Here is a 12,771-nt window from a genome sequence, read left to right as displayed (position 1 = left end):
TGGCCAGAGGTTTGTCATTGATGGATTGCAGGCTGGCAGTGCTGGCACTTCCTAGTGTCCATCAGAAGAGATTACTGTGTAATTAAACCTTATTTCTGGACTCTCCCGCCGCATAATTACTTTGTGAATGCAACCATCATCTAAAAGCGATGAAAACGCTTTAGCATTTAGCGGAGCGCTTCCTCGCGCGGCTTGTGTCAGATATAGCCATCAGACGGAGCAAAAGAACTGTCACTTTTAATAAGAGGAAAAACATTAAATGAAACAGTATGCTTATTATGGGGAAAAATTAGGCTTTAAAAGTCCTTTCTGCTATTTGCATAATTTATGCCCCCACCACCCCGTCATTCACACGCGAGCTGCGAGCTTTGGACAATCCCCCCCCACACTCACATTTAAATAGATTGCACATTTAAGGCTACTTAAGGAAAATTATCACTTTGCATATTTTAATTGTTACGAAGGAAGTGATTTGAGAGAGGTCTGTGGCTCATCCTCTTGAGCCATGCGGTTTGCGAAGCTGTCTGATTTGGCTGCTCGGCGCTGCAGCTCGCCAGATAACCTCCGAGTTCACGCGCATCCACTCCAGTTTCATCAGAATGCAAATGAAGCATAGAGCGCTGTGGCGCGCGGATCTTTGATATTTACAAAATAGCCACTAATAACTGGAGTGTAATTTGTTTGACTCAACTTTACTTTTCTCTTATCGCCACTGATTCGCTTTTCAAGTCCAATAGCTCGTGTTTAAAGGGCACGTTCGCCGCTAGCCTTTCAAGAGAAGCATGTGTACTGTCTGGATGAGGAGATACGCGCGGGGATGCACTCGATGAAAGCAATTGGAGTCAATGAACGACAGTTGAATTCCCACATTCACTTGTATTTTGTTCTTGTTGTGCAGATGGCATTCTGAAAACATATTACGAATAACATAAGTCTGATGTCGAGACCATTCCACGGTATTTGTCCACACCCCTCAGTGTAGTAGCAATAACATGCAGTGTTGGGGTCTACTGGTGAGATGCAGTGTAATCGAAAGTAAGAGTATCCCCCCCCTAACCAGCCTATTTTTCATCTGCTTAAAGCAATTATTAATGTTTTCGCATAAATTGACATGTATTATTTTCAATGCCCCCCTGCCCCTTCTCATGCAATGGACTGTTCCATCTTCTGACCATGCGGAACGACCAAAGATTTCAACCTTTTTCACAGTGACACCAAATGTGCTTAACTGACAGCGACAACACCAAGAGTCAGATGCACTCGCCACTAGTAGCAGGCCAGCTGTCACAGTCACGAGCCTGCACTGGAGAGTGACACGAGTGACATCACGAAGATGTGAGTGTGGAAGTGGCGGCAATGGTTTAACTAGATTAATTGGCCTTTTTATCAATTTCAGTAACAGCACTGAGATGATTTAGATCATCATCCTCAAGAAGGATTTTAAGGATTTAATCCAGACCAGGAAAAAATGTAATCTTCTAAAATTCACAATTTTTAGTTGAACTGTAACATATACGATAACCCTTAGCCCATTGATGGCGTAACCATTACATGTTAGCATCAGGCTACCTAGCTTTATTCAATGAATTTTTATGGTTTAGTTGAACATTTTGGTGTTTGAATATACGTTGAGTTCTCTTTTTGTTTCATGTGTCAGATCTACATGAAATAAACTGGTGGTGTCAAATAAGCAGACTTTTCCTCTAATTTGTGTAAAGTGTTTGAGCGAGAGTGAGAACAGGCACTAAAAGGTTAAGCAAATCCTCATCGTAAAACAACCACTATGAAGCCAATGCTTAAATCAGCATTGTAACAATCTTTAACTGTCATACAGAAATAAAAACAAAACAATTATATATATATATATATATATATATATAATATATATATATATATATATATATATATATATATATATTATATTAATATATTAAAACGCAAGAAATGTTGTACTTACCTTTTTATTTTCAACAGATGCAGAGGTGCCACAGGTGAGCATCTTCATTTTTTTTTCTTCTCGAGATTAGCTCATTGTCCAGGAAGCCACGTTGTACTGAGCAGCCAGGAAAAAGGCGTGGACCACTTTCCCAAGTCATAACAAATTCAGTTTCGGTTTGAAGGTCAGCATAAAACTTTTGTGATACCTTTCTGTGGTGAGGTCACAAAACTAAAAATGCCAAAAGAAACTTGTGGGGTGTATCATTTATGATCACTGGTGAAAGGCTATGCATGATGCCAGTCCAACATATTTTTTACTGAACATGTGGGTTGAACTCTTTTTTTTTTTACAACTCCATAAGATCCACTGTATTTCAAACATTTATCCGAAATTAAAAATGTTAAAACAATAAAAATCAATGGGGCATGACTGAGACCTCACTTCAATTACTCTTTCCCTTACAAATGTTCTTTTGAGCTAAAAATGTTAAATACTTAATATTAGTGGAGCTTTTCATGAGAAAACAATAATTTCAATATCATAATGGTTTTCGCTTTTGTTATCGTATCGTAAGGAAAATATTTTTATTTTTTTAAATCTCAGGAACATTTTTAAGTTACTTACTTTACTACAACTACTGCGACTATGTTACTTTTTTATCGTGGGAGGAGGGGGCTCACAGAAATCAAATCTAGCTCAAAAAGAAAAAAACCCTGTCAATACCCTCCCAAAAATTTTAGAGATGCTTTGTTGGGAGGGGGGGGGCATTGTTAAGAAAAGCTATAAGTTGTCTCTATTGAAATAAATTATTTACACTTTTTATTTTTGCAAGATTATAACAAATTTCTCTGGTGACCCCCGTTAGATGAAGGTAGTTTTTAGGCTGTTTTTTTGCTTGCATAAAATATTTACTCGGATATTTTCCTCTTTGTTCAGTATAAATGCCACCCTGTTGCATTGTGAATGAGATCAGTTAACACATAAAACCACAACTCATTATTGTCTTAATTAACATGACATAACATTTAAAGAGGCACAACATTTTTATGTCTTGGACTGAAATATCATTATTGACTCGCCTCTTTCAGGCCTTACTGACAGTGTTTTTCATTGAAAGGATAAAGCCATAAAAGCTTAATTGGGAAATCTATTAAGTGGCTTTAAACAACATTTATGGACGATGTGGTTATGGTGGTTAAAGTATAAAATTGCAATTAGTCTTCTAAATTAGCTGCATTTACTCCATACCCATACTTTATTGAGTGCTATTCAAACTAACAATAATGAGCAAGATGTATACTTTATGACATTAGATAGCATTCTTATTTTTAGATTCAGAAAGTTCCACCATGTGGGTTATTTGATCACAAAATAAAGACTGTGGTTCTTTTAGACAAGAATTAAATTCATTTCATGCTTAAAATCAAAACAATAGTACCATAAATCATGTTTTACGATTGAAATGAATGGAAATGTCATGAATCCATTCCATACATCCCCCCAAATATGAACCTACCAATTGCAATTTTTTTTAAATTATGAAAATAGCATTCCATAATGTTCAATTCAATAAAAAATAATATCATATTTAAATGGAATTTAAAAATCAAACAATGAATGAATCATGATTCAATCTTAGTGACTCCTGGTGTTTGTGTGTGTGTAAGGGACTTGCCTTCAGGGGGCAATATAATGCTGACATGAAGAAAAATTTAGACAACTTTCACAACTACTGGAAGTAATTCAGGCAACAATTATACACTGCAGTAATGTTGCTTCACGCAGATGATAAAAATATATTTATATATGGCTGTGAGTATTGTGATAAAATATCAATTTCTTCAAGGGTAATAATGCAGTGAGTATCTCTACATTTTTTTAACTCTCTATGATGTTGTGGATTGGGTGTTAGCATTAAGCTAAATGATGCTAACTGAAGCCAGTTAAAAGATCTTGAAGCTGCTTTTTGGAGACTTGTCCACTACATGTGAAAATGCAAAGTCAACTCTTTCTTTTAATCATACAAGAAAATTAAAAAAATCATCAGATGTTCAGGAAAAAATGAGACATTTTTATTTCGTATTTCAAAAGCCTCAATAAAATTAAAATACATTTAAAGTCACTTTACTATGGCAATACATACACACGTATAAACATGTATGTGGTGCTTTTTATGTACCGTATGCTGTAGGCTGTAAGCAAATGTACAATAGGTACAGCTATGTGCAAGTTCATCGTCTGTACATAGATAAGAACAGTCCAAATGTGTACCCACCCTGTACACTTGGAAATTGGCACATCCATATACACTGACATAACAATAGTTCACATTGGATTGGATTTTTCTTGGGTGGGGGGGAAACTCACATCTTGTAGTCCATAACACTTTTTCGTGGGGAATGAATCCAATTATACTTTCTTTACCCCCCCCCCTTCTGTGATTTGCAGTAGCCAGTGTAAATAAAGACAGTCTTTACGAGGTAGACTGTTCAGTTCCAAGGGCACATTTTTTATTCTTTTTTTTTATGTTGCTGACTTTCCATCTTTTTTTTTAATTCCACAAATGCATGACAATAATCAGAATAATAAAAAAGACATACAAACTACATCTACGTTATGCAGTGATATGAGGTAGAAATGCATATAAAGAAAGATTACCGGCTCGAATGACATACCTTAAAGGACGGAAGCAAAAGTATTCAATGAGCAAAAAAGACAAACAAACAAAAAGAAAAAGCAACACCCGTGAGGATTGATGTGCTTATCAAAGATTCTGCTCAAGTATCGCCGGTCACCACGGGCCCTTCTCGGCGTGTCACCCTTAATAATGAATGACAAATTATAATTCTAACATTGACAGCAGGTGAAACACACCCATCCCGTTTGAATAAATATGTGACTGTCCTAATTTGAGATGTGATAACAATCAAACCCACACTAATGCAACTCCTTAGCCTTGTGCCATACTTAGAAATTATTTGCCTTTTTCAAAAAACATTTTTTTTTAGATATTCTCCTTTTATGCGTACATCACGCTGTATGTTCTTGAACCTTATTTTTGAGAAAACACATGAATTCTGTGCTTTCTAATGGCACTTAGGGCTTCTTGTCTCCTACTTGTCAAATACAAGCTTGCAATAATACATTAAAATTGCCAGCCAAGACTACAGATTTGTTAACCTTGCTAGGAAAAAGATTTAACTGTATATGTTCAATTTTAAAAAAAAGGCAAAGTCTGTTAAAATATACTGTGCCACAATACTAAACATTGCCAGATGAGAGTGTAAATAAAATAAAGGTGTCAATTTCAAAATATCATGTACATGTACCATAGCTGTTTTGAGCTCTAACATTGTCAAAAGAAAGCTATTTTACTTTGGCCTCATTCAAGAAAAGTGCAATTATTCATAACATTGTACTTTTTTCTTCATGTTTTTTTTCCTCAACTAGTGAGTGATCCCAATTACTAGTTTTCTGCAAAGTAGAATGAGTCGCATTGAAAAGACAAAAAAAAATACATGCGAATAAGGAAGAAAAAGTCAAAATATTACAAGTGTGAACATGCAGTATGCCTGTGTTAGGATGACGACAGCTGAGGAGGTTTTCAACTGAAACATGTCACAAAAGAGCCAATTGTGACTTCTTGCAACGTTACCATTTTTGCTAATGGTCCCGCTTTAGGTATTCAAACTTCTTTTCTTTCCAATGCAGCCCCAACAATCCTTAGCAGTTACTACACTATGCAGCAGTAGTAGTAAGACAAATTTTATATTCATGATTTTTAGTCTGTTTATGATTATTTTTAAATATATTTTAACATTATGCAAATAAACACACAATCAGCTTTGGAAAGATGGTGGATTCCTCTTCAAATATCAATCATGAAGAAATTGCAGTGATACACACACTAATATACATTCTACTTAAGTGAACACAAAAAATATATAAAAATTATTTATAATAATGAGAAATGCCCATGATGATGCCCAAGTTGATCTCAAAGGGCACGGAAAAGAAATGCATTCTGGATTATTGTGTGTACTTCATGAAAACGTATTTTAAGAACAGAATGCACAGTAAAACTACACATCGGTATCACGAGCTTTGTAGCTTCTCGTGTGGTTCTGAGGCCACACATGCAAGGAAATTAAATACAAGTCCTATAAAAAACCTCTCTAGGACTGAATTCAATTGTACACAACGAACTAAATTTTTTTCTGACAGCCTCCATCAAACCAAATTCTTGGGTGGAATCTCATTAATGCACAATGACGCGACGTTAGTGGAGCTATATATTGATAATCATCTGCTAATCGTAAAAAGAAAGAAAAAACACAACAGGACCTCTTTGAAACCAAGTTTAGTGCAACAGAACGACAGTGCTATCTACTTCAGTGCCTTTTTTTTTTTTAATCACTGTGCGAGTATTTCGTGTTGTCTCGGGCCAGAGGACATCATACATTCAAATGTGCCAAACTCACTTGTCAGACGCGCGCTTTCTTTCATCGCCAAAAACGTTGTTTGGATTATGTACCGCTTAATAACAACAAACAGGTATAAATAAACGTCTAAAAATAAGACTTTGTCACATCTTGCCACTCGCCCTCAAGTCAAAGGAGTGCCACTCAACTCATGGATGTTACATTTATAGACTGAGACAGTGTCACAGCGTGTCTTCCATAAACATTCAGCTTTTTTTCTCCGTTTGTTTCTTTCAAAGTAACCAAGCTGTTAAATTCGGAACCCGATCTACATTGTGTGATATCGTTGGGATAAGTGATGATACATTGGGGCAAACATGATCACTGGTATTCCCCTTTTATAGAATCATTTGGAATGAAATTGGAAAGCTCATATAAAGTGGATATAAAAAGTCTTCACACCTATGCTCAAACGGTATTTTTTTTTGCAATATAAAAAATTAGACTAAGATAAATCACTGCAAAATGTTTCCACCGTTAATGATGCATATGACCTGTACAAACAATTAAAAAGTCAATAACTAAAAAGAAATGTCCGTAACAGCCTACTAGAACATCTGAGATTGATTTGGGGTTAATCAAAATCACTTTAAATGGTGGCAGTCAAGTGCTGACTCCTATTTTACAAGAATTGAATGTGATGGGAGAATTCTTTAAACAGGAACATCCACAGTTTTAGGAGGGCGTGCACAGTCTTGCAAACAATCATCTGAGTTTATTTTTACAGTCGTCTTGAAATATTAAAACAAATGAGTTGAGCTTTCCAAGTTATAGGCCACACTAATGCTCCCAAAAGTTTTCAGATGATTCATCCTGGTCTCGTTTTCTTATTTTACAAAAAGGTGACATTGCAACAGGGGTGTGTAGACTTTTTTATATTCATTGAATTTTGCACTCACTAAAAAATAAAAGTTAAAAAAAAAAGATTTTTTTTTTAACATTAGCTGCTGTCATACATTTGTCTTTCATAGATAACTAACAAACTGAGGTAGAAAAGCAACTTAGGAGATACATAATCCTTCGGTTTCATTAATGATAAAACAGCAGCAGGATGGAATGAAATTGCTCCGGGCATTTTTTCTCGCTCAACCCCGAGATGTTTGTCTGCCCCTTTTTCAAATTCTACACGGCTCTCGTGGTGAGACGTACAGCTGAGCCTCCAAACGACGCAACTCAAAGACCAGAATCATGGTGCATGATTTTCTACGTGATAGCGCCTTGAAAATAACTACGGAAATCAGCCGGAGGCAACAATTCGAGATAAATAACGGTACCATTCTCTTCAAAGGCAAATCTCTAATCATAATACAATGTTCCATTTCAAGGAAACGCCACAAAGCAGATTACTATTTGTCTTGGAAATAAATCAAAATTAAATATATACATTCATTCTAGAAACCATCTCATTTCTCACTTGCTGAGGTATTACAGCCATTTGTGGTCGCTTGATACAATTTCAGATGTAAGTCTTCTTGTGGGGTGTCGTGTTAGAAATGTTCAACTAAGCCCAAAATGGTTCGTACCCTTGCAAAATGTGGTGTTAAACTCCTGACCAGGTTTTGTTTGTCTGGAAATTACACAAGACGAAGAATCTGCGTCAGAAATTAGGATTTCATTATTTTAGTTTATAAATGAACCATACCAGTGATCTGATCAACACGCTTTTGAGGAAACGCAAGCTTTTGCAGCATTGTGAAGAATCCTGTGATTGATTTTTCTCTGGATGTTGATATATAACTTAATATCGCAAAACAAACTCTTTTTTTGTTTTTAATATTTTCGCATAGTTGCCACTTTAGTCCAGAGCTGAAATGATGCATCAAATAACTCCTACAACTTGATTTACTCAAAGCCGAATCTCTGCCTCGGAGCCCGGCAGTCATCATTTTCTCACACAGACAAGTTTTACTGCACTTGCACGTACCACTCCATTTACAAACAAATGATGGCGGTGAGCCAGGAGGAAGGTTTTTCAAGGTCTGGGATCATTTTACACTTAGGGAGGAAGAGGAAGCAGAAAAGGTGTGAATAATATTGGGCTCAACTGTATTTGATGACTCTACCTTAATCACTTTTCCTGAGTTTTCAAAATTAAAAGAAAACATCGGATGGTCTAATTTTACATGTAGGTCAAACACTGAATTACAACTAACAACGATTACATAGTAATTTATTGGTTAAAGTGAAGCCACATTGAAAAATAATATTCACTCTATGTTGTATCTACAGTGGAAGAGCGAAAAAATACCAACTTGCTTGACTCTTACTGGACCAAATGAGTAGGCAAAGTATGTGTATGTAAATGTTTTTGTTGTTCCCCATAATTAAATCATTTACACATACAGTAAAAATATGCCAGAAGATGAAGCGGAAATTATGCCCATAAAATTTAATTTAGCTCAAAATAACTGTTCACAAAGAGCACACAACAGACACAGCTGTTCTAATGGAAAATAGAAAGCATTTTTTTTTTCATTTTAAAGCTTTTGTTTTTAATCGCACTATTAGCACATGTCACCAATGAAGATTTTGAGGCAAAAAATGAAAATTTAAACAGCACCACCTCAGGCACTTGATAGCAACTAAATCTCAAAATCAGCAGTATCGTAGTTTAGTCATATATATGTATTTATATACAAAAACAAGAAGTGGGGAGTGGGTATCCTTTACAAGTCTTTTCGTGAACAAGTAACTCCAGCCATGTACCAATTTATCAAATTATGGGTTGCTCAATTTACATCTAAAGCACTCAATGCCAAACCCTTGACTATATCAAGAGCTTTCATGTGGTGATTCTTCCAGCCCAGTGGATGATAACGCCCACCCCCCCCCCAAAAAAAAAAAAAAAAAACTCTTTTGAGAAATCATGATAGAAGCATCTCATTGATTTCCTTGACTGCAACCAAACATTTTATTCCATTCAGTGTATGTGTCAAGTTCTTTTTGTGATATGCTTGGCTGGAATTTACAAAACACATTGTCGAAGTCTTGAAAAGCCACTGGTCTCATTTGTCTTGGGTGGATACTCGACAGGTCGGAACCGGGAACGCCGTGGAGAGTGCCCACCACGGCCTCTTGACAAAGCTGAACCACGTCCAGTCCTGAAAAAGCTTCTGTCCTCTGAACCAGTAATGACATCTCTTTGTCACTAAGACAGTAGTTGTGTTGTGAGAGCACTTGGCTGATTATCTGGTGTCGTGCTGTCCCGTCAGGTAAGGGAATGAGCAATCGCTTGGTAAAGTACCTCCTTAGGGACTCCGGGATCTCTTCGGGTTTACTGGTGGAGCAGACCACAAGAACGTGGTCCTCAGCTGAGGACAAAATACTGTCGAGCTGCATGAGGAGTTCAGCTTTCAGGCGACTCACTGGGCTGTCCTCGCTTAGCTGGGCCGACAGGAGGAGCTCCACCTCGCTGATGAACACCACCGCTGGTTGGCGACACCGAGCCAGCAGGAAAGAAGCCTGAATGACTTTGTCTCCCTCCACCAACCATTTGGTCACCAGTGTAGAGCTGCTAAGTCTCAAGAAGGCGGCCCCCAGCTGGTTGGCCATACAGCGAGCCAGCAGTGTTCTGCCCGTTCCCTGAGGTCCAAATAAAAGAAGATTGCGAGGTAATGCGTGAAGTCCATTGAACATATCCGGCCTTAAAATGGGCCACAGTATCTCCTCCTTGATGGCTGCTTTTGCCATATCGAGTCCGGCGATGTCGCTCCAATCAACCTGAGGGCACTGCTGAAGGATTTCTGACGTCACCATGTCCACCAAGTTGGGATCGCTGTTCTTCAGTTGTTCCTCGGCAGAAAGGATGGACGAGGTAGGCGTACCGACATCGGGCCCCGTTAGGGAGTGAGGCAGGTGCTGTCTGTGTTCTTCGCTTTGTTCGCTCAATATTGGGGATCCAAACTTGCTGTAGGGCTCACCAGCTCGGAGGTCATCCACGGAGCTTTTAGTCGATCCGAAGGACGGGGGAGTCAGAGCCCCGCTAGGGTGTATACTAAATTTTCTTGGCTGATCGGAAGATATTGTCTGTTTGGTTGTCTTGAATGCCAAAGCGGAGGCCTCAGCATTTCTCTCAAAGCCATTGCCCCTGTTGGAATCTGAAACACTGCTGTCCGCTAGTCTGTACATGGGACTCTGAGAAGAGCGCTGTTGGTTGTAGTTGAAGTCACCATAGCTGGAGTCCACTTCTCCATGTCCACTCATGTAGAAAGCCTTTCGTTTTAACGAGTTGGATGTGCTACCATTCAGAGGTGCCGGGGCAATCGGTGTATGATTGTGGGACTGGTAGGTGTAGCCGGGCAGAGTGGAGGAAGGGATCGGAGTGGGCGCCGCAATGCCGGACGGCAGATAAGCAGAAGGAGGGGGCACTCCCCCGGGGCTATAACCGGGGGCGACAGCCGTTTGAGAGGGATACCCTGTTGGCGGATAATTGTAGTTGGAAAGATTTGGAGACGCGCCATTGTAGCTCGGTACTAAGGTGGGGGGAGGAGGCGGCGGCGGCGGGGGCTGTAAGAGCCCGGCGCTGTGCAAAGGAGAGGGATGTGGAGAAGGGAGGGCTGGGGTTGTCTGGCCACTGTAGCTAGAATGCAGGTAGGGGCCGTTGTAGCCGGCACTGTATTCCTGAGAGGAAAGGCTCGAGTGGAGAGTCGTGGCCGTGTGGCTCCCGCAGTTACTGCTGGAATAGCTCGGCTCAGACAAGCTGCTCGCCACCCCCGGGGAGCTGCCTATGCTAGCTGACGCATCTGTAGGGGGTAGGGCAGCTGTCATTCCAGCTTTGCTAACAGATATAACATCTGGAGCACAGTTCATCGGGTAAATCCCCTCCTGCCAGGGCTCATTCTCCGACTTTCGTCCATTCAAGAGTCCAGTAGTGCCTTCTGAGTAGGAACAGAGAAGGGCTCTTTCATTTGGGCCTTCGAGGATCCCGGAGTACTTCTCTGCATACTTCTTAAGCAGGTTGGAGGCAGTCAGAGCGGAGATATCATCGTTTGCCCACGCATACTGGTACGTTCGCTGTAAGTGTCCCCGGTAGGCCTCTACTTTGTGCGCCGGAGAGCGGGTAGTGGATGAGATGTCAAAGTGTTGTTCTGCCCATTGTGTGTGCTCTGGGGTCCACTGCATCTTTAGACCTGGGTGTCATGCATAAGGGAAACACATGTCACAATAAGCATTCACTATTATAACTTATCAGCTGTGAAAAGAATCGTGTACTTTTGAATCTACACAACTTGGAAATTTTCCAAAAATCCATCTACTGTATGCTCAAGCCAGTGTGTTCTTGTAACACGTTTTAACACGTTAGAGGGCATGTACTGAAATATACAATTTGTAAATTTTCAATTCTTACTTGTTCTTATGCTCTTGTTTCTTTTTTTAATTTAAAGATTAATAATAACAAATTGAGAGTTTTTTAATGAATAGCAACTGGAATGATACGTTTTTCAATGTGCAATCTGCAAGGAGAAATAAAAGACTTTCACTGCCCAATTGAAGTTACAAATATGGTTCCTTGCCCACTAAAGGGTTAAATACTGGCAGCACGGCATTCACACGTGTCCCATGCGGCCAACAAACAACACAGCAGTAATGCAACATGCATTGATGAGGATGTGCGACACAACGCTGTGCTGTAATCCACCCAACACGGTGCAGAATGACACAGACGGACATTGCGGGTCAGTCCATAATCCAACTCTCATCTGAAGCATTCTGAGACAGTTTCAAATCTGCTTGGAGGAGCGCAGCAAAGCAATCTTCCTTGGCAGCGCTCCGTTGCTTTCATCACACAAACCCCTCAGCCCAGCAGGAATTACATCCACATCAAGTCTGCCCACTGCTTCCCATCCAGAGCGAGAAAGGGGGGGAAAAAAAAAAACACATGCTTGACTGCGAGCGTCTCTCGGCCTATTCAGCCTTGAGATGTGAATGACATCAAGGATCAAGTTAAACCCCGACGTCAATGCGCAAATAAATGTTTTCATGCATGTGGTAATTTTTTATTTTATGTGTGTGTGTGTGTGTGCGTACGGAGGGGGTATTATCTGATGATTTACACCCTCAAAGAATAGTTAATAGGCCGCTGCTCAAAATAGCCTCACATATCATGTGGAGGACGTATCCAAGCAAATGTTTTATTTCCAAATGCAATTACTGCGCCTTGACCCGGCAGGTATTGCAGTGCTGAATTCCAGTATTGCAGTATTTGCAGCGTGTCCCTTCACGCGATTTAAGAAGCACCGGGCAGCTGCAGCTTGAGGCGGATGACAAGCGCAGTTATTGTCTGGAAAGAATAACGGATGATTCCCTTCCCCGTCTGACTCCATCGCCATCATTGGCCCACCCACCACACCA

General features: G+C 39.6%; 1 protein-coding gene across 4 annotated transcripts in view; it reads right to left on the bottom strand.

Annotated features, from left to right (window-relative positions):
• Window positions 1-4,041: 4,041 nt before the first annotated feature.
• Window positions 4,042-12,771, bottom strand: part of fign (fidgetin) — a 75,574-nt gene continuing 66,844 nt past the window's right edge. For 3 of the 4 annotated variants that reach the window (XM_061842346.1, XM_061842347.1, XM_061842348.1), the window contains exon 4: window positions 4,043-11,549. In XM_061842346.1, coding sequence (XP_061698330.1) covers window positions 9,301-11,549 — 2,249 coding nt within the window. In that variant the 3' untranslated portion in view covers window positions 4,043-9,300. Of the gene's footprint in view, window positions 11,550-12,771 lie in introns of all 4 variants that reach the window. The other variant, XM_061842349.1, reaches the window with a different exon arrangement.

This window comes from Syngnathoides biaculeatus, chromosome 14, assembly GCF_019802595.1.
Source record: "Syngnathoides biaculeatus isolate LvHL_M chromosome 14, ASM1980259v1, whole genome shotgun sequence".
NCBI lineage: Eukaryota > Metazoa > Chordata > Actinopteri > Syngnathiformes > Syngnathidae > Syngnathoides > Syngnathoides biaculeatus.
Note: the sequence above shows the minus strand (reverse complement) of the source record. Positions and strands in the feature narration are given on the sequence as shown.